Genomic DNA, 26,582 nt, shown 5'->3' on the forward strand with positions numbered 1-26,582 from the left:
TTTGGGGCCCATGAATCATATGGAATATGGAAAATACCAATTCACATTTTTACATTTATTTTAAGTTCTTTTTATTAGCTTTACGCTTTTCCCTTTTCCCATTTTATCTACGAGTATTTCTACTTGAATGTCACATTCCATTCGGATTCGATTCCCTTTATACACAATTGTTTCATTATATTACTTTTTGCGTACTTTGCTGTTGTTTGTGGGGCCCTCAATGGGGCATTGATAAGATAACAAGAGAATGTTGCTCTCTTTTTGTGTTTTTGTGTGCCTATTACTTATAAATAAATACTCGTTTATAATAGATATTCCATTTATTTCCGTTCATTAACGTGGCTTGACTTAATTGAGTTCTCTCTTTGTTCAGCTGATAAGCGGAGGAGCGGCAAGCTCTCAGATAAGAGCTCCTCAGATGCCCAGATATTGTGGATAACCCAGCAAAAGTGATACAATTCAGGTGTCAGCTGTGTGACTTTTTAAAGACCTTGACAGCAGACTTCGCAGACTTTGGATTTGATATAGTAACCAAAAGATATATCTGACAATATTCCTCCACAATCTCTCTGCCCTGCCACACATTTTCTGCTTTGTATATTTCTCTTTATTTGTTTTCGTTTTCGTTCTCTTGCCTCCTTCATTTTTGTATGCTTAAACTTTTTATATCATTTGGAGCTCGGAAGCTCGAGGAAGATGAATAAAGAGTCAACAACACGGTTCAAAATAAAACGTTTAACACATTTTGCCACAAACAAATGCAAATACAAACACAAATACAAAAGCAGAAATTTAGAATGTTTAAATGAAATTAAAACGCAATTCTGTTTACCAATGGTACACTTGAATGTGTGAACCTGAACGGGTTTTATTCGACTAAGAGAATGAATAATACGAGCAGCATATTGTATCTATGCGGAGATGGATAACTACTTCTGCCTGATGAGAGCATGAGATCATGGCAAACTTTGTCGATGGATGTACTTAGGGAGAGCGCTAGAGGTGATCTCACTCTTGTGTGTGCAGATCATGGAGTAAAATGAGTGTAATTATAATGATTGTAAGAGTTCGGCAGTCTCCCTCCCACTTGCTGTGACATGTGACCTCTGGAGCCCACAGAGATGTCTCAGAGCGCCAGAAAGAGAGACTTCCTCAATACTCTCACGCGTGCCTTTAATTAATGGCCACATATTCTGACTGCGACTCCAGAATTTATGAGTGATGAAGTCGCAGCATTGTGCCGTCTGAATTTTAATGATCCGCCCACACTAATTAACCCAACGCCCACGATTCACGTACATAGATCAGCATTTGGCAAACCTTATAAGGCGGAGAGACGGAGTGGCCCGGCGACTCTTGGTTGCGTCTCTGATTTTGGGCACAACCAGTACTTGAGTCATCGCATCATTCGAATTGTCACTCTCGGATGGTGTCAGAGTCTCACAAGGGGCACGCGCAGCGATCTGAGAAGAGGAGGAGTTCATCGATCGGTGGTTCGGTTCTATTGAGCAATCCATTAATCACTCTCCACTTCACGGTCGCAGACAAACGAGAGGCCTCTCTCTATATGGTGCGCTCTTTAAATGGTGTCAAATGTAGTATCAGATCTTTGTGGCTGCCTTGCCGCACGCGTCGCTGCCAAAGACCCAAAGGAAAATGCACCTTTTCCTTACTTACTTTTCTTTACCGCTGCACGCCCCTTGTAATTATCTGGCCAAAAAAAAAAAACGTTTTTCTTTTCCACATTGTCTGTTTAAAAGCGAAAACTTAGGACGACAACATGTAATTAATGAATTTTTATGATCGCTCTCTCGGTACTTAAAAATAGATACTCGTGGTATGATAATTATTCTGCGTATATCTCTTTTATGATGTCTTTATCAAAGATGGTAATATTATATTATTAATAGTTGGAAGATGAGGCATGGCTTAACGGTTCCCTTGTCTGGATAGTCATGGTTTGAAGCAGATGCAAAATATAATATGGAAAAGTAACAGAAGCTGCTGTCTGCCCCTCTTCTGGTTCAGCTGTAATCTGTTATCATTTCTTTCTCCGACTCTTCTTTGCAATTCCCCAGCTAATTTCACAGCACATATGAATGTGGGAAAACACTCTTGGATGTACCCACAGGTGCTTTGAACCATAACATGAAATCCAACCCAATCGAAAAAAAAACTTTAGAAACGTTTTCCCAGACGAATTTATTTCGACACTTTGGGTATTTTCAATTAAATCATTCGAAGACGATTCTTGCGCTGCCTCTCCACCTCTCAACCTGTCAAATGCCTAAAGAAAATGGAAAATATGCAAATGCATTTTTAGTGTAATGAGAAAATAGCTTTGAAAATATGCAAATTAGATGACAAACGACACGTCTCGAGCGCCGCTTCCGCCTCTCACGCAGTGGTTGGACACTTGTTGGGAAAACAGAAAGCAGAAATATATCCGTCTATAAACCGAATAAAAATATCCACCACCAATGCTCATGCGAGTGAGTCTTCATGGTGTGGTGGAGTTTTCTCCCCAAATAAGTGCCAAGAGAGTCAGGGCTTATTGTTCAAACTCCGTTCAGAATGCAAAGTGTATCTAAAAAGAGCGCAACAGATCGAAAATTGAATTTTGAGTAGCCCGTTGACCATACAAATATAAGGTGGGATAGCGATTGGACTATTGCTTTGTTCTGGGTTCCGTTCGGTCGGCTTCCCTCCCGGTTGGAGGGCTCAGGGCCCTTTGTCTAGTAAAATCCCAAAAGCGCAGCAACGTCCCACTATTTTTCATAGTTTTTCCTGTATATGGCAACGACACACAAAAGCGGAAGTTCTTATTTAGGTTGTCCCTGCCCTGCCCTGCCCTGCGCTTCGCTTCAATCTATGTTTTAATGCCCATTGAAATTCAAATGCGGACACCGTTGACACCGCCAAATTGCTGATGGGAGCACGGGGCATGTGGCCGGCTCCCTTCTACCACACAACAACAATAATAATGCTGATAATAATAATGAAATTCCAACATTATTTTTACAATGGCAATTCGAAGGTTCTCGTTTATCGATGCCATGTCTATATCCGATAATTACATTGAGTACTGGGATGCCGCCTCCCCATTTAGAAGAGTTAATTTTTCTGTATTCTCTTTCCTTTATTCTCTTCTTCCTTTTTTGCCAAAAGTTCAGTCACACTCTGGTGAGGGGTGGGGGAACTTACATCGCACATCGAATGAGTCTTACAACACAACCGGTTCACGGTTATTTTTCGTGTCTTTCTCTCATCTCTTCTCATTCGCATTTTCGGTTTCTTTGTGGGTTGTTGCTGGAGCGCGTGTGTGTGGCTGATATCGACACTGTCCTACTGCATGCTGCGGGTCGCTTGTCTCAAGATTAACATCACAAGGGCCATCAAATAAATAATCATTAGAGTTACTAAAGAATAAGATTACCAATTGATATGAGAGATAAACCCGTGGAAGTTAATATTCTATGAACAAATATCCTTTTGTCATTTATATTTTGTTTAGAAATACCTGTAATATTATGCTTATAATCTGAGCTAAAGATTTGAAGAGCTTCCTTGGCTTTAACCCTGTTGTGCTGTGTAATTCAATAGCCACTGCTGGGGCCGTGCATTGGCGTATGTGTATGACTGATAGCAGCAGTATGACTTACTGTCAGTTAGTGGCGCTGTAATCCGTTCCGTGTGTGCCAACAACACATGGTGCTAATGGCCAAAGGAGTCATTGAACCATAAAAGACAGACAGTGGGGCAAGTTGAGACTGGGAGACTGGGCGAATGGGTGGCAAAACACCTACGGGCCAGACGAAAACTTTGATTGGTGGCAAATGCACTGGGAAAAAGTGCAACAAATTTGCCATTTTCCAACAGCATTCGTACGAGCGCACACGACGACCGACGACTGTATATGTATGGCATGCCCATAAATAAGATTGTAATGGATGAGGCCTCCGAGAACAATGGGCTTCATAATCATTTTTGCTCTGAAAAAAAAAACAACAGGGAAAAGATGTAAACGAGGAGCTGGCTGCTTCCCGGACAAAGGCAGATGAGATGAGATTTCTAGGTACTGACCAGCGCGACCAACTACTGCATTTACTGCTAAGGAGGCTGCCACATAAACTGCCACTGCCTCTGCCACACCAGAGAGGACACGGTTGCAGGATGCACAGAACGTGAGCAAAAGTAAAAGTAAGCAATTTAATAATTTGTTGCGCTTGACCGAACCGACTGGGAAAGCGGAAAAGAAAGGAAAAAGTCAGCTGGTCAGAGTCGATCGGTCAGCGATCGGTTTGCGAGCGTGCAACACTCCGTGGCAGTGCCATCTGCGCTTCTTCTTCTTCGGTGAGGTCTTTACTTTAATGAGGCGCCGCACCGTTCGAAATCGATTTAATTGAAGCTAAATTTATGGGACACAAATGATCAACGGAAATCTTCACACAATTTATGGAAGTTTTTCCCAATTTTAATGTTTTTGCAAGTCCTCCCCGTAACCACAGAAGTGAAAGAAAGAAAGGAAAGGAAACCTCAGCAGCACACAGAACAGACCCTGAAGAAATTCACAATCAAATGCCCATCACCGACAATCTCACCGCATAAATATTAAACACAAATACGAATTCAATTTGATTCTATTTGATTCTATTTGATTTTATGACCAGACATCGGACAAACAGCAGCAGCAGCTGAAGAAAAAGGAGAAGAAATCCCAGGAAAAATGCCATTTCCCAATGCACTTTCTTTCTCTTCCTTTCTTCCCCAGATTTTCCTCTGCCATTGTCTCGCGACTGACACTTCATAAATATGTCATATTTAATAGAGTACGAGTACGAGTGAGAGTGCGCTACCGTAGGTTGGAGGAGCAACCAACCAACCACCAGTAAATGTCCTGCTTCTGCGCCTGCATGTCCTGGGCTCTCACTTGCCTTCGCTATTGTCGACTTTTGATTGACTCGAAAGGATCTTTTCCAGCCGGGTGTCTTTTTTTGCGCTTTTTTTTAATGGAAAAAACCTTCGTTGAGATGGAGAAATTATTGAGGGAAAAGTGAAAAAAACTATTGCTTTTTTTTTGGTAAAAATGTAAGATGATCTTTGCGCAGAGTCACGTCATAAATTTGACATTTAATCGCTTTTGGGGTTGAGCAAGAAAATTCGAAATTGGACATAAGAATTCTGGAATGCAACCTATGAATAGGATGATTCACTCTGTTTGGCTATTTGCTTATTGAGTAAGGTTAAAGACTCACACAATTCAAACGAATGAGAGAAAAGTTTGATTAGATTTCTGTCGATTAGATTGTGTTCTTGAGATCTGCGAACCAATCCACCAAGAACCCACCGGAACACGAACTTGAGGGAATATTTCTACTCTACCAATTGTCATTATATCATAAGATCCATTTACTTGAATGACTTCTGAATGCACTTTGCTAATGGCGCAAATACCAAGACATATGCCATAGAGGAAATTGACTTTACGCTCGCGATAAGAGTCCAAGTTTATGTGTACCCCTATATGCCTGTGGGGTTTTCACCTAGGAAAGATAAGGAATCATAGAGCGATTTGTTTCTTTATTTACTTTTGTGGCCTTTACTGCCGCGTGTTTTGAAACTTTTTACGTTTTCCTGTGTGCCTGTGCCGTGCCTTATGATAAATGAGTTTCGACACAAAACAAAAATTCAATTTGGCCCCACGAAACTGATAAATGACACACAAAATAAAATGAACAAAGAAATCGTCTATGCAGATTGGAGTACGATGATGTCTACGCATTGGAGTAGAAGTGAGGAACGAGTTTTTGGCCGAATAAAAATGGAGTATGACATTGAAGATCTGCGGCATAAAGATGCCTTATTACCTGAGTACACGAATCTTGGTAGCCAATGACTGGGATCCTTAGGGGTAGAATGGGATCGGAAAGTCTTATAATTTTAACCCCTTGTATTGCACGGGGCGTGGTCTCTCGAGTGGCTGCAGGCGTTTCATCTTCAATCCTCCATCCTCTTTCTGGTGGATTGACCTTCAACTCTCTGCTGTTTGGACCACAAATTGATTCAATTTTCACATCAGCCGACCGCCGTTGGATCCAATTTATTAAATTCCAACATGTGTCTTCTGCTGTACAAGATCTCTCGATCGTCCCCATTCCCCATTCATGATAATTCATTCCCATCTGTTTATTTGTTTGTTTGCGCGCTTGCTAATGATGCGTGAATTTGTGTGTCAATTTCTACTGTTCCGTTGGATTTTCGGGCGATGAAGTCATGTGGATTCCTCAGGACCGGAATCTACATTCGAGTACCGCCTGCACGTGACACACGAGTCGAATCTATCTGTCAGAAGCAGACACATTCCGCTATGTATTCCCTACGTACTTCTGTAGCCATCCACGTAACCAAAACACACCCATCCCTGCTCTCACATTGCGTGACGCTGATGATGCCCCAGCCCCAGCTCGGACCTTGAAGTGTCGCAATCATTCGTGCAGAACTTTTCCATCTACTCGTCTCTCGCAGGGCCCGCGGGGGATAACAGTTGGAGGAGCGTTGCCTAAGGTGGGCTGCGTTCAGCTTATTGTTTTGCGCTGTAATTAATGGGCAAATGTAACTGTTTAGAAATAGGCATGGAATAAGCTTTATGGCATTATCTGTGAGACTTTAAGCATAACTGTAACATTTTGTAGCCTGAAAATACCTTTACAGTTCTGTAAATAATTTAACAGCGTTGCCATTGAGAGTCTTTTACCTTATTTATTCCTTATTTTAGTTACCTTTTCCTGTGTGCGACATCCTCCACATTCTCATTCTTAGTGCTATTCTCATTCCCATTCTCATTCTCTTTCGCCTACTCCTCTCTCGTAATCTTGTTTGTGCGATCGCCCTTTTTCTTTTTGCTTCGTTTTATTTGTGGGCTTTGCTAATTTTCTGTGCCTTTGTTGAGTCGACGAGGATGAGGAGGAAAATGCCTTCTCTCTCTCTCTCGTTTCTGCTTGCAGCTTTGCCACCAGTTTCTGTGATCTTCTTTCACCGATCTCTGGACAAACACAAACGGCAGGCGAAACAAAGAGAAAGTAAATCAGATTTTGGGGCAGATGTGCAGTTGTCCTACATAGGAAATGTGCATAAGAACGAACGAAGGCAGAAAGGTAGAAGGAACCAAACGCCAACACACCGTGGCTCATGGCCGAACACGGGCCTGATTTATGGCCAGATCTTTCCCTCTCTCCTGTGCCTTGCGGACTCTTGGACACTCTGTCGACACAGCCAGCCTTTTCCTACCTAAATATTTTCGTAGGTTTTTCGTGGGCCAATGCAAATATGTTGTATGCAACTCTTGTGATGATTTATGCCAGATATCTTTCTCCATGCATTCGATTTATTCAGGCTATTCATAATCCAATGAAAGGCGCGGCAATGGAATAATATTCCATTATTTTGGTTATGGCTTATTAAAATCACATTATTTGACCATTGCTAGGGATACCCAAAGTGTCCAAACATGCGAGGAATAATTAAAAAATTTCTATGGATGGGATCTAATTAGCGTAAATTGCGGTTCGAGGTCTGCCGTAATCGGAACTCAGAGCTAGTCGTTCCTTTGCAGCTTGTCCATTTTATAATTCCCTTTCCATTTTTGTATTTTTTAAAATTAAAAAACCTTTAGCTGTAGCATTTGGTGATCCTTTTTGTGGAATAGTCGTTAATGTTGCAGCGTTGACAGTTCTAAACGCTTCTTGTGCCGGCTACCGTAACAACCAAATGGCCATAAACATTTTATGGGATTCCTTGGCGCCTGGTACTGGTCAAATATGATATACCAAGTGCATAGGCTTCTGGCACGCTTCAAGGTGATAAAACTCAGCCTGGTTATGCTTCGGTTTGCTTCGGTTACAGCTGCTGTCAGTCATCATAAAACTAAGCTATCTATCTGTGTATCTATGTATCTATGTATCTTGAAGTTCGGGGGTTCGCCGGGTCAACCTGGCTGCCAAGGAAACATGTTTCCAAAGAAGGAAAATGAAATTTTCATATTGTTCGCTAATTAAAATGCTTAACCCACATCAAGAGCTGTAAATCCGGGACACGGAGAAAGGAAGAACAGAATGGGTTGGGATGGGCAGACTTCTTATCGCCCCTCAATGGTAAAACAGAGTATAAATACAAACAAACAGTAAAAAACAATCCCAACACGAACCCCTTCCAGGAACAACAAACACGGACACAGACTTTCTCCCTAGATCCGGAGAGCCAGGAACAATTTCTTGCTCGAGAAATTAAATATTTAGAAATCGAAAGACATTTTCGGGTCATAGCTAGTTTGCATACGTAATTATGTTGGGAATTTTGACAACGGAGGCGACATTTGACATGTGTTTGAGTTACGATCCCAGAGAGATAAAGATGCCCCTACCCCCCTCTTCCACCCTGCCCCCGAAAGATGGTTACAGCGCGGTGAAAAAAAGGGGTTGTGCCTCGCTCCGGGGCTGTAACTGGCACTGCGACTGGCGGTTTGAACTTCACACATAAGCCGATCGCTATCCCGATTCAGATCCCAATACCGATCCCATTGCCGTCAGACATTTGACATCATTAGTCAAACTTAAAGATGCATTTGTAGCTGGCTTGTAACTTTAAGCGCCTTTAGGCTAATGGCGAGCCATTAATTAGCTGGGATATTGTACCAAGACACCCAATCTACACGATTTGTTACAATTCGAGCAACCAGAACGGAGGAACCAGTTGCCGTTGCTGCGCCATGTTTGATCTGAAATCCATTCCCATTTACCATCCCATCGCCCTTCGGCGCCTTCTGGAAAGGGGCATGCAAATTGCAAAACCGCGCTAATTTTTTTGCCGTGCTCCTCTCTGCATATCATTTTCAATTTCAAACACACAATTGAAATGTGCTCCTTTTCATGGATTTATTTCGGTATTTCCAGTATTATATAAACATAACAAAGGCATATTTATTTCGTTTTAATTTGTAATTTTGCGCTCTGGTCAGCAGAGGTCCAGAGGTAAGAGTGCAAACCAGTCGAACTTGTATTTTCAGTACTTTCAGTCGATTAACAAGCGGCCTGGAAACAAGTTCCCGCCGTGCGTGACAACCCCTTGAGACGCTGACAAGAAACGTATCCATGTCCATGTCTATGGCCATGTCGCTGTCGCTGTCGATGTCCATCTTCCCGGCTCAGTGTTTACTTAAGCAACTCTTAACAACTCATAATAGAGCAATTTTCACATATGCCTGCCCCGCTTGGGTGCAGTAAATCATCGCAAGGCAAGGCAAAAACTACTCAAATGGTCAACTGGTCAGACGCATTGTCACTCCTTCTACCCTTCAAAATATTCTGCCCCCTGGTTGAAACCCCTTTTTGAAATTGATCGCAGGCACTTGGGAATCTAATGGCTCGGGTTGGGTTGTCTTCCAGCTTGGGAAGAGCTTTAATTTGGCACTTTGATGGTGCTTAACAGATTGTTACACTGGGGAGTGAAGTGCAGCATCAATTGCAGGGGCATTCCCTTTGCCCCGGCTTACACATGTCTGCTGCAGTAGCCTCTAAAGCAGCTGTTTCTCTGATCACATGGATATCGAGTTCTCCTCTTAAGGTGCTAGCCATTTATGGACCATATTCCATGGCAACAGCAAAGCTTTAACCTTGAAACACAGAGGAGAGGGAAAAGCACAGCTGACACAGTGACTGTGACCTGAAAGATCTTAAGTCTGATTGAGTGACTGACTGGGACTAGGTCTGGGACTTGACAATGAGCTAATTTAAATCAGAAAAGTGTTCAGGCAAACTGACAATTTAAAAGTTTGCACACGTCGAGGGACGTCAGCCGACAATTGCCGAAAAATATAAAGGAAGCTCCGCCGCACAGCCAGCACCCATTTATTTCCCATTTATGTTGTCAATCAAGCAAGCGGCAATGAAATGGGACCGAAGGATGATGTACGAGTAGGTACCAGTGCTCAGGGTTTGCATAAGAAGCAATGGCTAATGATGGGAGTATAGAATGGGCTTGGTTTCATGAGAGAGCAGGGAGCTAGGGGAACTTTTGGCCGAGCGACATGTAGGTCAAAAGGATTTTTTCTGGAGAGCACAGCCGTAAACGGGTTCTCTGAGATCGCTAATTACGCGCCGCTAACTTGTTTTTTCTCACTGAACTAAAACTGAAACTGAAACAACGTGGAACGCGCTTTGCTAATGATAATTTGATTCTTTTTGCCTGTTACAGATTCATTTGTAAACAGCCAGGAATGGACGATCTCGAGATCGGTGCCAGATCTGAGGCTGGGAATCGTCGGCTCGCTGAACTCTGGGAAGTCGGCGCTGGTACATCGCTACCTCACCGGCTCCTACATGCAGGAGGAATCGCCCGAGGGCGGTCGCTTCAAGAAAGAGGTCTTCATCGATGGCCAGAGCTACTTGCTGCTCATACGCGACGAGGGTGGAGCTCCAGAAATGCAGGTGAGTCTCGTCTACGTATTTGGGGGTTCTTTCTGGCTTTTTTTTTAGGCATAAAACATTCATGGGAATGGAAAAATGATGTATTGCCTGCGAGGGAAGTAGCAAGTGGTTCCCGGGGGAGGGCACTTTGCTGGCAAGAAAGTTTTCCCTGCTGCAGACAAATAAATTTTCCCCTTATCATCTTGTAAATATTTGAATTGAGGTCAGCGTGGGATCAACGGGGCAAACTTCTGGGGTTGTTATTCGATTGCTGGCAGGTTTGCGTGGGCCTGGGATGGGAACAAAGTTTATTTCGAAATATTATTTGATTGAAATGCCCGAGCACAACCCTCGGCTGGTTAGTTTCTTCGGTTCTTTGGTGTATCAAGAATGGCAGTCCTTCCTTTGTATAACTTTTTGTTTCATTTCTACAGTTTTCGCTGGCAATTATCCAAAGGACAAAGGTTAAAGGTTGCGAATGTGTGGCACACAATGGCGAGCACTCGGCTGATTGCCAACCCCCGAGCTTACCTTGGGCCCATGCAGCCAAGCAGCTAACCAACCCCCTCTGACTGCATTCGACAATCAAAGTTTCCCTTGCCTCGAACCGAATGCAATTGAATTGGTCTTTGTCAATATATTCTACTGTGTGGAAGAGGTTGGAGACTGGGTAGCTGGCATAATTAAAGGCAACTTAACCACGGGCTATTTATGGTTATGTACCTTTCAACGGGGGCCTTGACTCATTGATTCCCTCGAGCCCAGGCCTCAAGGAGCTTTTGTTGTTCGGCACTCGGCTTTGATATGCCCTACCAGAGTGCGAGTGTGTATTGTACAGCATGTAAGGATTCGCGATTCTTGGTTCGCAAATTTACATTTTTGCAATTGCATTTTCTGATCCCCGCCTCTGATTTATTCCCTACCCCCCGGGCGACATTCTGCGCCTGAGGCTTAAAGGGTGAAAGTGAGGATTATAAATTGTAAGCTGCTTTCGCTTTTCTTTCTTTCTTTTTTTATTATTTGCGGTTCTATTTACACCCAGGGGGGTGGGGATAGGGGGTTGCTTACATGTAAAAAATGTGCCAGACACGCGACCCTCGAAATCCCAACTATATCCCTATAATACCTTCGCTCTATCCCTGCCTAGTCTCTGTCTCTTTCTCTCCAAAGGCTGTCTGCTGTCTCCCGTTGTTTGCAATTTTTATTCAAATTGCATATTTCGCTTCTCCCATTTTTATGTTGTTTAATTAGAAGTTTGCAATTTTTTTGTGCAAGTCAAGCAGATGATTGACCTAAATTATCGTTGATCGAAGCACAACAAAGGATTAGGGATTTAACGAGGAAGGGCATCGTTTTGTGATAAAGGATTTTAGAGTAGTCGAGGCTAAACGGCTTGAGAGGAACAGTTGAACAGTTTGAGAGTTGCGGTTCCAAGAGTTCAAGGTTTGCGAGTAACGGTTTCAGATTAACAGTTTTAGAACCATATGGAAACAATTTCTTAAAAATTCGAATGCTGTTAGTTTCCAAAGAAAGGCAACGGTTTTTAAAGTTTTGTACAAACTATCAATAAATTAATAGCGTTGGGTACAGTTTGAGAACAGCTACAGCTTGGGAGTCACATGAAATTGTGCTAAGCTTCGGGTTATGGCTTCCAAACTTGTCACTCAGAAATGTTACAGTATGAAACGCTTCACAGTTTGAGAGTAGATACAGCTTGACGTGATGTTTAGAGTTGAAAATAGCTACAGTTTGGTATGCGCTGGTAATGGATGTATATTATTTGTTGTTAACCATTTTTCTCGCCTCATTGCACACTGTTGAAGCTTTCTCCTCATGCATATTGCATAATCGTTGCCGCTCACTGCATGCAAAACTGTCAATCAACTCTCTCACTTGAGCGCACACACTGCAGCCTCTCCCCCAAAACCGCCCCATGGCGTTACACGGGCCAAACCCCCGCCCAAAACGTTGCTACATTTGTAATTTCTTCCAATTCACAAAATCGTCCACTTTTCGCCGTTCCCTGCACAGCCCCGCTGCCATTATTTCACTTTCCTTGGCTAACCCGTGTCATTCACATCTTTATGGAACATAATAAACGTATTTTTCATATTTCATAGAGCAAATAACCCTCATTTCTGACAGAGAGAGTTGGCAAAAGTTACACCAGCTACGAGTATATACACGTATTAGCCTCAGGCAACCCAAAAGCCCACCCTCGCGCAGTAACAGTTCCAGTGACAGAACTTTGGATGAAATCATTCATTCCATGAGCGACGCGTCGCCACTCGGTCGGGCCGCCTTTGTAGTTGTTTTTGTTTTTTGTTCTTTGCTCCAGCGCATAGGGATATCATTACCATACACCACCATGCTTATAGCACTACGAGACACGACATCGTCTCGTGTGTCTCGACGACACAGCGACAACAATATTGCACGCGACTAGCAGTTGTCGATTCCTTATTGCGAATGGATGCGAATGGGGGGAATACACTCGAGGTGGTGCTGATAGCAGCGTATGGAGTTGAAATTTACGAAGAAATGGGAGTTGTGAGTAGCAAAATAGGTTTGCTATGCGATTCATTTAATTTGATAATATTGCTACTAAAAATAATTGACTCTTATTGATATATGAAAACTGTTCAAAATCAGAGACAGTAAAAACGATCGATTGCAATTTCAGTAAAACACTGTTGGCCAACAAAAGTACACAAAGGTCCCAAATTTGTGACCCGCACTGTGTTACTTCCTCTTGTTTTGCTTTCTCCTTCATCAGCATACATACGTCCAGCCAAACAGGCACCCACATGCATACGCACATACATATGCAGTATGCATTCTCAAACACATATGCAGATACAGACAGATACAGCCTTGCATTGTATCGAGTATACATATGTGTGAGAGTCAGCATTTCGTCGCCATTTGGCGCAGATTTCTTGCTTCCTCTCCTCCCGCTCTCCGTTATCCAGCAAACTGTTGTGTTCCTCTTCCTCTACATCTGCTGATGCTGCTGCTGATGCTTCGTTTTTTGCTTTCCTGTTTCCTCTGCATACATTTTCACAACAAATCATAAAAAGTGGCCATGATGGCGCGACGCCAGCGGCGGGGCAGGAGGCAGACAACCTCCCACCATCCAACCATTGTAGCAAGCATCGAACAACCCAACCACCCACCATACAATGCACAAAGCAACGAGGACGCCGCCGTTGTCCTCGTCGTTGCCAGGACGTTCTCGAAGCCAGTTGTTTGTCGACTGGCGTCGCGTGCGGGCGGCTTTTTTCCGATTGCTCCTCCTGTGACAACGACACGGAAACGGACAGGACCCGAATGGAGTTGAACAGAGTTACATAAATTATTCATCGGCATACTTAGGCTGGGTTCGGTGGCCAGGTAAAAAGCTTTTAATGCATAATTAATTGATCCGTTTCGAATTGAATTGAATCGAAGGCCAGTCAATCAATAGAGAGAAACGTTTCCAACGGGGAATCCTGCGCAGAAACAGAAGGAGAAGTGAATGAAAAAAAACAGAAGCAGAAACAGAAACAGAGGCAGAGGCAGTCAGAACTGTTTACATGCCGCATAAAAGTTCATTATCCTTCGAAACTCCGACAGTACGATTGTGTGCGAGAGTGTGTGTGTGCCTGTTTTTGTGTGTGTGCGTGGAGAGGCATACGAAAATCATTAAAAAGTTTAACACACGTCTGGCGAGAGGAACAGCAGAGAAGGCAGGAGGAGGAGCAGGAGCAGGGCATTCAAGTGCTTCATTAGCGACTTTTTCAAGTGTGTGTGTTGAGTCCTGCACAGCCAGAGCCAGAGCCCAAGCGCTGAGCTGGAGACTCCTCACAGACCGAGTCTCAGGCCTATAAGAAAAGGAGACCCGCCGAGAGGTTAGCAGCCCGCCTGGTTATGGTGGTTATGGTTATGGGTCCATTGTTTTGCGCGCTTCCGCCAGACGCCGCACTTTGTTTACTCCTCGCTCTGGCTCCCCCGAGAAGCCCACAAAGTCAAGGACTCGCAGCGTCCCAAAGCGTTGTTTTCGCAGCGCTACTCTCTCCTTTTGTTGTCAGATTGCAGCTATCCCTGGCAATAAACCCTTTCTCATGCATACATTTCCCTTGGACATTCTCCTTACAGTTCGCTGGCTGGGTGGATGCGGTAATCTTTGTGTTCAGCCTGGAGAACGAGGGCAGCTTCAACACAGTCTACAATTACTACACGAAAATGGCGCATTTTCGGAACGGACAGGACATACCCATGATATTGGTGGGGACGCAAGGTAAGTCGATTTGTTCTCATTACTGCGGCTTCCCTACTTATGCCCTGCTTGTCTTTCCCACCTTTCCAGACTCCATCAGTGATCGCAATCCGCGTGTGATTGACGACACCCGCGCCAGAAAGTTGGCCAGCGACCTGAAACGCTGCTCCTACTACGAGACCTGCGCTACATACGGCCTGAACGTGGAGCGCGTCTTTCAAGACGGTAAGTAAATTCCACACAGAAGAGTCTCCTACAGAAATAAACATTCTCTCGTTCCGCACAGCCTGCCAGAAGATTCTGTCGCAGCGTCTGCCGCTGCCACCGTCTGTGCAGCCGCCCAGGCCAACAACGCCACAAGGAAGTCGCCTCGGACTGGCGCCCTACCAGGCGCCCACCAACGGACAGCACGGCGCACACGGCCAACACGGACAGCACCATGGAATGCACGGACAACGGGGACAGCAGCAGCTGCCGTTGCGAATGAGCGCGGACTTTGCACAGGCGGAACAGAAGCTGTGGTCGCTGCAGGCGAGCAGCTCGTCCTCGGCCTCCTGCACGACAGTGGCCACCAACGAGAACAACAACATAACCAAATACAATCCTGGAGCGGCAGCGGCTAGCTCATTGCAGGGCGACTGCTCCCAGGTGCAGCTGCGTGATCCACGCGACCTGGCACCGCCGCCCGGAAAGGAGCTGCCGACGCCTACCTCGACGCCCACGACGAGCCGTAAGAGCCGGCGACGCTCGAACCTGTTCATCCCCTCCTCCTCGAAGAAGGCCGACAAGGACAAGGAGCCGAAAGGCAGCGAGCTGGGCAGCGGCCGCTCCATTCCCATCAAGCAGGGCTATCTCTACAAGCGCTCCAGCAAGTCCCTGAACAAGGAGTGGAAGAAGAAGTACGTGACGCTGTGCGACGACGGCCGGCTCACGTACCACCCATCACTGCACGACTACATGGACGACGTGCATGGCAAGGAGATTCCGCTGCAGTACGTGACAGTAAAGGTGCCGGGCCAGAAGCCGCGCGGCTCCAAGTCCATCATCACAAACAGTGCGCTGACCAGCTCGCTCCTGGCCAATGGCCAGAGGGCCCAAAACACTCTCAGCGACGGCATTGGCTGCCTCACACTGGCCAAGGACAATCAGCGCAAGCTGAGCGAGAAGCTCTCCCTGCTGGGCGCTGGTTCGGGTGTTGCAACCGGCGGCACCGAGCCCCTCAAGTCGAACAGCTCACAGCAGACGAGCGGGGACGAGGGCATTGCCATGTCCAACTCCAACTCGCAGACTTTTATTGCTGGAGAGGCAGCGGCAACGGCCAGCAAGCTGGAGGCCCAGACGCCGAATGTGAAGAAGCGTCACCGCCGCATGAAGAGCAGCAGCGTGAAGGCGAGCGAGGCCGACGACAACGATGGCTACGAGTTCTACATTGTCTCGCTGGACTCCAAGCAGTGGCACTTCGAGGCAGCCAACTCAGAGGAGCGCGACGAATGGGTGGCCGCTGTGGAGCAGGAGATATTCAAGAGCCTGCAAAGCATTGAGAGCAGCAAGACCAAGCAGGCGACCAGCACAGATCTGGCTGCCATGCTGGCCATACGTCAGCGTGTGCCAGGCAATGGCCACTGCGTCGACTGTGGAGCACCAAGTAAGTACCAGCTACAGCCACAGCTCTCATCTGTGCCAACACTCACCCTCTGCTCCCTTTTCTTTATCAACGCAGATCCCGAATGGGCCAGCCTCAATCTGGGCGTACTCATGTGCATCGAGTGCTCCGGCATTCATCGCAATCTTGGCTCGCACATATCCAAAGTGCGCTCTTTGGGCTTGGACGACTGGCCGTAAGTTATTAAACTCACTGGAGTCTCTCTGCATTGTGGCTTAACATTATATTTGTCTACCATTAGATCACCCCATCTCAGTGTGATGCTGGCCATTGGCAACAGCCTGGCCAACTCCGTTTGGGAGTCGAACACCAGGCAACGGGCAAAGCCAACGACGCAGGCCAGTCGCGAGGAGAAGGAGCGATGGATACGCAGCAAGTACGAGGCCAAGGAATTTCTTTCACCCCTCGGCAGTGGCTCTTCGGCGCACCCAAGTCCCAGCCCGGGGCAGCAGCTGATTGAGGCTGTGATACGCGCCGACATCAAGTCAATTGTTTCCATACTGGCCAATTGCCCAGCGGAGGTGACCAACGCCAATGTGAGCGCCCGGGATGTGCGCACTCCGCTGCTCCTGGCCTGTGCCATAGGCAACCTGGCCATTGCACAGCTTCTGATTTGGGTAAGTTACCTGAAAGATAATTTAAAATTCATTTACTAACTGACGATTGTTCGTTTTCCTTTTGCAGTACGGTGCCAACATTAAGCACACGGATCATGAGGGTCGCACTTGCCTGGCCTATGCTAGGGCTGCTCAATCGCTGGCTACGGCCAAGTCGATGAAGGCCGCAGCAGCTGCGCAAGCGGGCACAACTGTACCCGCACCTGCACCACCCGCCAACGGCGGAATTCCGGCTCCACAATACAACGTCGAGGACACGACGTCACTGGTGGAGCTGTTGGAGGGACTAGGCTGCCCCGAGGCGGCTCCACTGACCGCCAGCGGCACGTTGCCCCGAAGACGCGACACCCTGGGCACGCCGTACGAGAAGTCCGTATCGGGTGTTATCTAAAATAGTTAAATTTACAATAAGCTAAACCCTGATGTTTGTTGTACGAGGATGAGGATGTAATGGAATTAGTTGAAATTCGGGAGGAACGGAATGTATAGAGATTAGAGCATAGGTTTTTAGGAATGTTGTGCAAATGTAAATGTTTTATTATTATTATTATAATTATATTTAGTATTATTATTATTTTGGCAAGCGTTGAATAGAAGTTTTTAGTTCGTTTAGTTCCTAAGTCGTCCCACAATGCCTGTACAGTCGTCTTGTTGTAATCTCAAGTTTATAATTTATTATTTTCGTATTACGTTCTGCTATTATTACACCTTTTTATTATGATTATTATTGTTTTATCGTGTGCAGGTTTTTTTTTATTACGGTCGTTTGCAAAACAACTAATTATGTAGTAATATTATTATTTTTTAACCGATTTCATAAAGACTTCAGAGACATCCATACACTATACACATAAAAACAAACATACACACCTCTAACAATAGCAACAGTAGTAGGAGTTGATGATGAACAATTTACATATAAACAAAATGAATCTAAGATTAAAGCCAAAAACAAACTTATGCTATACAATATACACCACACACAAAAATATATATACATACATATAATACGAGTGTTTGTACACTCATAGTTGAAATTGCTTGATAATCGGTAACCACAAATCAACACGCCTAAACCTAAACATGTACTACTTATGTAGCTTATGCTAAAACCAACTCACAAGCAAAAAACAGAATTCTTTGCCATGGTAAATCCAAGTAAAAACTTCTATTGAAAGCACGTTTAACGGATTGTACCATCTGGACAACAAATTAAACTGAAAGTATTTGAAACCAATTATACAAAATAGTTATAAATCAAACAATATTATATATATATATATGTATATGTATATTACTATATGTATACACCCTCGATTTATTGTGAACGCTATTTGTACAAGCTACAAACCACAAAACGTGACAAACTCAATCTAATTGGAAGGAAAAGCAGCACACAAAATACACAAAACACACAAAAAATCAACAAAAGAACAAGAAAACCCATTAAATAAAAATTTATTAAACATTTTAAAAACTTGATTGCATTTTTTGAACAAAAAACACAGCTTTGTTTGGTTTGTTCCATGGCAGCTTAAACTGCTTTTCATAGTAGTAGAATAGGAGAAGTTAATCTATCCATAAAATATGCGTTTTGGCGCCTGAAAAATAGGTAAAGGTAATTGCTTCAAAAATTGTTAAATGCTATGAAAGCTAAATGAAATGAAGATACAATTTATTAACGGATGTAAAATGGTAGAAAAGCTCTCTGGACGCGCACGATTTCAATAAGCTTTTAAATTGATCGTTCCTCAGGCATATGACATCTTAGCCGTATAAAAATGTAGCCTTAAATTACTCTCAGTACTTAAGAAATCCAGAGAAATGGCGGGGTTGGCCACAAGATGGTTTATCAAGAATAACAATAGTTAAATGTCACTGGCATCCACAAGTAACACATAAAGTCCAGTAAATAGAAGCGGGAAATCCAAGAGGGAAGCCCAAGAACCTAGGAAATTGTTCCTGTCAGTTGTCATTCATTCGATTAAAATAACAAAGACAAATTTTGCGCCTGGGTGCTTTATTTAATTGAACAAAATTTAACAAGCTTTCAATATTTAGGGAAAATTGTAAATGATGTGGAATTTAGTGTACATATTAACGCGAGTCGCTTCCTCGTTTATGGGAAATTACAATGTGTCCGGTTCGAAAATAGAACTTTAGTTGGGGGTTTGCATTATAATGTAAACTGTAATTATAACATGAGACTCACGCGGATTGTGTGAAGGTCTTAAGCGTGCAATTTAAATTTACTCATACTGTGAAATTTAAAATGAAACACAACTGCATGAGGGGCGAAGCAAGTGTCAGAAAGGAAGTCGGTTGAGACGAAGATATTGGTGGACCATGCCGTGTGGTATATGAAGCAACAATCCGAGCGGCTGTCATCCTTATCGTCTTCATTCATTCCACTTGGACCCGTCAGGAACAAGGAACAAGGAGATGATCCTTCTTGTCCGCGAACCGTCTGAGGCCCTCGCCTGCTCTAAGGTTAATTTTTTAATATTGCATTTTTTGTTTGTATTTTTTTTTTCATTTTGTATGGGTTTTCCAGTGTTTTGATTGCCGTTTTTCCGTTTAGCTGAGCCTGGTCGTCATCATTGTTGCCATTGAGTCGAAAGTGAACGCTTTTTGATTGGTATTTTAGTTTTTGTTTTGTCTAAACACAACAAGCAAATTCCACGCAATGCTGCTGCTGCTGCTGCTTGGGCGTGGGCTGGGGCAGGGATCCTGTTCCCGCTGATGGTAAACAGATTCAGTTTTGAATGGGGTCACAGCCGCAACGTAGGCTGCAGCAGCGATTGCTGATTTTGTTTTGCCGCGGCCCGCTGGCCACGGATTTCGTTAACTTTGGAGCTCCATGTCGATTTTGTGGTTGTACAGAGAGAGAACACGCTCGCACCCTTTGCTTGCAGTGCATCTGATCTGCAGTTGCCTTTGCCTTTGTCTTTGCCGCCTTAGCGCCCGCTACCGATACCGCTACGCTCAGGCCCCTTCATTTTTTGTTGGCCTTAAACTTGGAGTAGAAGCTCTGAATCTGGGCGTAGCGTGCCGGTATGGAGTCGAGTATTCCGGTATAGCTAAAGTTCTGCTGCTGGCGATTCTTCTCATGCAGATTATCGCCCGACAAGTATGTGACAACGTTCTTCTGCAGCTCACTGACATGCGGATCGGCATGGTTGGCCACAAGATGATTGCAGAACTGTGCAATCTGCAGAAAGACCGAAGCATCGCGATCTGTACAAAGAGTTTAAATTCAATTAAAGGCACTGCCCACATTTAATCCATTACTTACCCATCTTCCGCGAGATCTTAAGCAATGATAGCGGTTGGCTTTCGTTGTCGCGCTGGGCGCGCAGGTGACGGTTGCCATGCTTGAACTCCTGCTCCAGCCAACGGATGACATGGCGCACATTCTCGCTGCGCTTTTTTAAATCGTCCAGCTCGTTGAGTACTGAAATGGGGGAATGGAACACACAATGACTTCGACCACTTCACTATTCCACTTTTGAGTGCACTCACCTGCATTCGGTATTAGGACAATGCACTTCTTGGTCCTCACCAACGACTTGACAATGCCATTGTATTCGGTCAACGCCTTGGAATCGACCACAACAAATGGGGACATCACCACATGGGGAGGACTGTCTCGCAGCTCCTCCTCGAGTTTCCCCACTTCGTTTTGCAGCCAGAGTTTACCCATTAGCTCGCACTTCTTCGACTTTGCCTCAGAGCGCTCCTCATCTGCTCCCGAGCTGGACTGAACATTGAGTTTCTCAATGACACTGTTTGTGGTGGTGGAGGCGGATGTGCCTCCGGCCATTGAAGTGCCAGTGGCACTGGCGATGACTGCCGCTGCCTTCTCGGCATTACGATTACGTAGGTAACCCTTGCGCGGCATCTTGCGGCACTCCTCAACGGTGTCCTTCTCCTCGTTGCTCGTGTAGCTCTTGCGGACAATGCCGTTCTTGCGATCCGAGTAGCGACGAGTGCGTCCCTCGTTACGCTTGCGAGTGGTCTTCGGAGCAGTGCGACGCTCTCGGCGCCGTGATCCCCCACCCTTTTTCTCCTCTCGCTGTTTCTTCTTCTGGTTCTCGGTGAAACGTCGCGTCTTCACACAGAATCTGTAGTTGAACTTTTTCTGCTTGCAAATGAAGAAGCCGAAGTCGACCATTTTGAAGATGCGCAGAATGGACTCCTCCTGTGGGGTCACGCGCTCCCTAATGATCGTCTCCCAGTCCAAGGTCATCTGGGTGCTCTGGAAGATATCGAAGTTCTTGAAGGTAAAGTCCTCGCTCAGCGGAACATTGGCCCGCACATCGAAGAGCTCAACGAGGGCCTCCCGCACGTTCGAGGTGGTCAAGAGCTCTCGCTCGAAGTAAACCTTCCTGGTGAAGACATCAATATTGCAGTAGTTCAGCAGCTTCATGATCTTGTGGACAAACTCGGGGTTCGAGTGGTAGCAACCGATGAGTATCTCCGGATTAACGCGCAGCCAATCGAAGAGCATCTTCAGGGCTCTGATGGTCGGCTCATTGTGCAGACACTCAATGATAATGTTCGGATTGATCTTTGTGTACTTGTTGCGATATATGAGCTTCTTTGGTGGCTCCGAGAGGCTTACGGGTGGTTCAGGTTCTGGCTCTCTTTCGCGATCGTTCGCCACAGTGTGCTTTTGGCACTCTGCCTCCATCGCTACCTCCACAGGTTTCGCCTGTTCCTCGGCGCTCTTGAAGTTCAGCTGCAGCACTTCGAAGCTGTGCAACAACTCTTCTGAGTCTGCTTCTTGGGAATTGGGCCGACGCTCCAGCTCGGGGTATATAATTTTCTCCTCCTCAATGACCACATCCTCGTCGTCCAAATCGTTGGCTATCAAATCGTTGCTGCAGCATTCGCCTGCAGATCTGCGACCTTTCTTGCTGTAAGATGCGGCTGTGGGAGATTGGAGAATTAGTTGGGGTTCGACCAGAGGAGATAAGGAGCTTACCTGTCTCATATGGATCCTCGGCACACGGTTCACCCGGGTCGGCTGCATCTATGTCGCTAAAGTCAGTGTCAAAGTTGGAGCTGAGGTCTGTGTAGTCCTCCTCGTCGCTGTAAAAGTCCGTGTCCATGTCGCTCTCAGTGTCGTAGCAGGAGCTATCGTCCGACTGGGCCATCTTGCGACGACGTCGTCGCAGGCGCATGCCACGCCGCTTGCTCTTGCAGGAGAGGGGCGTCTTCAGATCGCTCTCCTTGGCCTCGTCACTGGAGCGAGTCGAGATTGGCTCAACGTTCTTCTCGCCGTCACCCGTCTCCTGTGTCTTCGCATCGTCAACGGAGCGCTGACTGTCGCGCGAATCGGAGCTGCAATCCTTGAGGGAGTGGGGTCGGGGCATCAACTTCTTGTCCTTGCGCTCGCATTCTCCAACAGCGGCCAGCCAGTTCTTGTACTCGTTGCGGGACTTGCGGACCAGCGTGTCAAACTCCTCGAATCGCTGCTCGTAGTCCGCCTGGAACTGCTCGTTGTCCGCCGAGCGGGCCAGAATCGTCTGCTCAATGCTGACAATGCAGGCGTCCATCAGATCCGAGCAGGCGGCCACCAGAAAGGCATGCAACGAGTACACCTTGGGCGAGTTGATCATCTTGAGCTTGGAAAGGCAGAAGAACAAAATCGAAATGATCTTGTAAATGCTCGGCTCCGGCATGCGCAGCTGCTGCGAGCAGAGAATCTTGCGCAGATCAATCAGCACACAGTGACAGAGGGCATTGAAGTCGGGCACCTCTTTGTCGAAGAAGAAGATATCCACAATCAGATAGAATCGGGCAAAGAAGTCCTCAATGTTGAAGTCGAGCTTGTTTGGGTCCATTTGCTCCAAGTACTCGGTGTGCTTGGCGAAGAGCTTGTTCAGATTGTTCTCGCTCAGCTCGAAGGGTATAATGCAGACCAGCGAGTACAGATAATGGTAGGTGGAGTCCAGATCGTAGTTCTGGCCGTAGTAGAGTGTGCCGAGCTGGTTCTGGGCCATGCCGATGGCCGGGTTGAGCTTAAAGGCCTCCAGGTAGTACTTGGCCACCTGTTCCTTGCTGATGCTCAGCTTACTGTCGATGCGAAAGTCAAGAAAATAGCGATGAAGGTCGCCCAGGCTCAGCAACGATGAGTGAATGGTGTCCAGGGCAAAGGAGACGGCCTCCAGACTCTTATCCACGGCTTGTGTGCAAGAGTTGGTCGACTCCTTGGACTCCCCTATCATGTCGCTAATGTAGCCATCACTTATGATGGAGAAGTCGATGAGATACTTCAAATCCAAGTCATAGATCTCCTCCATCTTGGAGGACAAACGTTTGTAGTTGAAAATTCCCGCGCAGAGAAAGCGCTCCAGCTTCTGCATATTCTCCTGCGCAGTGGCTGCGTCCACGCCTTGCTTGTGCCAGTTCTTCTTGACGAAGGCTATGAACTCGTAATACCCGCGTCGCCACATCACCTCTCGGATCTTCTTGCCCACCGATTGGTAATCCTTGAAGATGATTTGCTTGCACAGGTTTACCAGCAGCGAGCGCTTCTCCTCGATCTCGTGCTGGAACAGTTGCTCCACGCTTTGCACATTTTTCTTCGCCTCATCCAGTTGCTTCGAGGCAGTGTACAGCGATCTGTCCAGAGCAATCACATTACTTTCGGTTCACTTTCTGTTACGAGTAAAAATGACTTACTTGTACAAATCCTTCACCTCCTGGGTAAGCAGGGCAGCACCGTTGCCATTGCCGTTGCCACAGTGCCCGTTGCTGTTGAATGCAGGCTCCAGGCAGCGGCTGCGTGTGGTTCCCGCCTCTATGGCGCACTCGCTGGAGGCGTTCGAGCCGCCCGAGCTAAGTGTCGCCTCCATATCGGACCAACGAAAATTCTGCGGAAGAAAACGAGAGCAAAATTTCAGTTCTGCGCACATGTGACGTGACCACAAAATACACAAAATTTCTCTGCGACAACTATTCTGGCGTGTGAGCGTACAAAATGTGCGTATCCGTGTATGGTTCGGTCTTTTTTCCAGCTGTTTCTCGAAAATCCCCGGAATTCTTTTTTTTGCTGACGAATTGTTGTTCAAGCGAAATTTCTTTTTACGTTTGATTGTTGTTGTTTTTTTTTGCGTCAACTGATGACGCACACACATACACGCGCAGCTTCGTTGATGGTGTTTTATTGAATAATCAATTAAACACGGTGTTGCTTGCTTTTCTTGGGCTGCTGGTCGCTGCTGCTTTTGCTTCTGCTGCTGCTGCACTGGTATTTCTGATGTGACGAAATAGTCCATGCACCACCCACCTGCGTGCACTCAGGTAGTTGATACGCTGTTTACCTGCATGATCTGCATTACCTTTTATCAGTTTTGGATTGTTTTATGGACGCGTATCTGCAATTCTGCGTTTCTTTGTGTTTGGTGTTTGGTATTTAATAGGTCGCACGACGATGAATTAGGGTTGTCAAGCATATATACAAATATCATATCGATATTTTTTTTTAAATAAAAATATATTTATATCGTAATTCTATTTCTAGTGTTCGTTCGGCAAACAACTCTTTTTTGAGTTCAAAATTTTTAGTAACATTTGCACGTGGTCAATGCGGACTCGATATGGCCATGTCTGTCTATCCGCCTGGCAGTCTGGCTCAGAGACTATAAGAGCTAGAGCCACCGAATTCTGCTCCAAGATTGCTGTGATATCACACTGATATCTGCTGTTAAAAGAACGATTCAATACGTTTTTAGCTTCGTTTTTTTAGCTTCCATCAAAATGGTCTTGCTATTTCTAGCTATTTTCAAACGATAGTTTGGCTTTTTTTGTGACCCCAAGAGTTGGCAGCACTGCAGGTACTTCAGTTCGATTATGGGCTGTCGATATTTTCTTGAAAATGGTATTTGTTGATGTGTGTTGTTATCGATGATTGTTAATAAGGGCGGGCAATGTTCTTCTAATTTAAACAATATGAGGCTTAGTTAAAAAGTTTGGTCGTGTGTAAGAATTTAACAAATTATATAATGTAGTGCTATATTATTTCATGAATTGATGTGTAAGTGTAGGTGTAAGTGTACCTTGCACCAGAAGGCTTGTGGCCACTATCTACGTTTTTCCAGCCCTAGTTTCCAGCGTAAAGCCTATTATGACAAAGACTTTGTCATGACTGACATGCTTTTAACCTTTTCGTATATGTACATTTTTATGTACTATCGATCTAGATTCTAGCCACATTCTCGGTATCTGTACATTTTCAGCAGCTACCTGGGGTGACGTTTCGCTTGTTGCACTATCCCATTTATGTATATATTGTATAGTTTGTGACGTCTCTCAAGAAGTACGAGGTGCTGGCAAACGCATGTTTTACTAATCGATGCCATATTGTACGTATGTACGTATATCGATAAGTGGGCGCGATTTTCAAATTTTTCGCGGAACATGCTCGTAGATAAGTCTTCGAAAGACTTGGTTCGAAGACAAATTGAATGAGCCAGCGAGCGGACTGGTTTTTTTTTATTGCCGTCCGTTCTAAGTGACAGGCGTGTGTGGTGGGGAAAAAATTAAATATTTCAAACAATTTTAGTGCCCGGCTTTGAAGCTCCAATCAGTTAAGGGTAAGCCTGAGTTTAGAAAGTGAGAAAGGCAAGGAAGAGAAAGAGAGGGAAGGATTGTGCGGCTATAACGGCAAAGTGAAATATTCTGGATTAGGGAAATGTCAGCCGCAAAATTGTTGTGTATTCGGCATGTGAAAAACGCCAAAACTAGTCGGATAAATAACCCAAAGAGGAATCGGTTGCAAATCCAGCTTAAACCATAAAAAGCCAGCAAAAATTCTAAACTAAAGCATAACCCACGGCCTTTCCCCCATAGATTTGCGTGTGTAAATATGTAATAGGCAGAACAAAGCATTTTCGACCTTAGGTCTCAGAGACTACTTGATCTGGAGCAGTCAAAATTTCTGGACAGCCTTAATGTACATCAGGTATATGTTCCAAAATTGTAGTACGCCCTATTGCCGGGTACACAAAGAGCAAAACTGTAGGCTTCCACAACTTTGAAGTAGCCAGAATTAAGATCAAATGCTCCCGTGGCAGATCTTCCTGTTTGCGGTGAAAAAACAGTTAGAAAGTGTGGAATGGAAAGGGCTAGAATAGTTGTCAAGAAAGAGGAGAGAATAGCTGTAGTGGCGAATAGCTGGAGCAGTGCTGGGAGCTCATAAAGCTTCCCTTTGATAGGCCAAGTTTGTTTGATCGATTAAGCATCAGATCAGCTTTCAGCTTTGGTGTGCGCGAGACCCACAGTTTGTCGACCCTTCTCTACCTCCTGCACTGACAAACGTATTAGCTGGAGCCACCCGCTAAAATGTTTCACGAACTAATCCGCTGCGTCAACAGATAAGTGAAATATCGAAAGTACATTCGACACGCCCAAGTAATAATTGCCATCGGCAGGCCAAAGTGCCAAAAATGATTTAGGGTTATTTTTTATTCTGTTCAAATTACAAATTATCACCTTGCCTTGCTTTTGCTTCTCTCTTTTTTTTATCCTCCTTCGATATTTGCTAATTAAGGGGCCAGCGAAGAAATGTGTCAGGC

General features: G+C 45.3%; 2 protein-coding genes across 5 annotated transcripts in view; one reads left to right on the plus strand and one right to left on the minus strand.

Moving 5' to 3' along the window:
- The window catches only part of LOC117902126 (centaurin-gamma-1A), a 54,813-nt gene extending 36,358 nt beyond the window's left edge, over positions 1-18,455 (plus strand). For 2 of the 3 annotated variants that reach the window (XM_034813253.1, XM_034813254.1), the window contains exons 2-8: positions 10,249-10,481; positions 14,598-14,739; positions 14,809-14,943; positions 15,005-16,363; positions 16,439-16,556; positions 16,623-16,998; positions 17,066-18,455. In XM_034813253.1, the coding sequence (XP_034669144.1) occupies positions 10,249-10,481; positions 14,598-14,739; positions 14,809-14,943; positions 15,005-16,363; positions 16,439-16,556; positions 16,623-16,998; positions 17,066-17,389 (2,687 nt within the window). In that variant the 3' untranslated portion in view covers positions 17,390-18,455. Of the gene's footprint in view, positions 1-10,248; positions 10,482-13,752; positions 13,854-14,597; positions 14,740-14,808; positions 14,944-15,004; positions 16,364-16,438; positions 16,557-16,622; positions 16,999-17,065 lie in introns of those variants that run through there. The other variant, XM_034813255.1, reaches the window with a different exon arrangement.
- A 546-nt stretch (positions 18,456-19,001) lies between these two features.
- LOC117902125 (protein SMG5) lies at positions 19,002-24,449 on the minus strand. 2 transcript variants are annotated; one of them, XM_034813251.1, is made up of 6 exons: positions 24,348-24,449; positions 23,689-23,879; positions 21,986-23,628; positions 20,521-21,930; positions 20,294-20,452; positions 19,002-20,235 (listed from the first exon to the last, which is right to left on the minus strand). In XM_034813251.1, exons 2-6 carry the CDS (start codon positions 23,859-23,861, stop codon positions 19,994-19,996), a joined length of 3,627 nt encoding a protein of 1,208 aa, XP_034669142.1. In that variant the 5' UTR covers positions 23,862-23,879; positions 24,348-24,449; the 3' UTR covers positions 19,002-19,993. The 2 variants fall into 2 exon arrangements, with proteins under 2 accessions (XP_034669142.1, XP_034669143.1); XM_034813252.1 differs by having other exon boundaries at positions 24,155-24,399.
- Between the last annotated feature and the right edge of the window lie 2,133 nt (positions 24,450-26,582).

The sequence above is a fragment of the Drosophila subobscura genome, chromosome U (genome assembly GCF_008121235.1).
Source record: "Drosophila subobscura isolate 14011-0131.10 chromosome U, UCBerk_Dsub_1.0, whole genome shotgun sequence".
NCBI lineage: Eukaryota > Metazoa > Arthropoda > Insecta > Diptera > Drosophilidae > Drosophila > Drosophila subobscura.

Coding starts and splice junctions, on each gene's coding strand:
- LOC117902125 (XM_034813251.1), bottom strand. CDS start 23,861: ATGGAGGCGACACTTAGCTCGGGCGGCTCGAACGCCTCCAGCGAGTGC. Junction 23,629..23,688: donor GAGGTGAAGGATTTGTACAA/GTAAGTCATTTT, acceptor TGCTCTGGACAG/ATCGCTGTACACTGCCTCGA. Junction 20,453..20,520: donor TGTCCTAATACCGAATGCAG/GTGAGTGCACTC, acceptor CCCCCATTTCAG/TACTCAACGAGCTGGACGAT.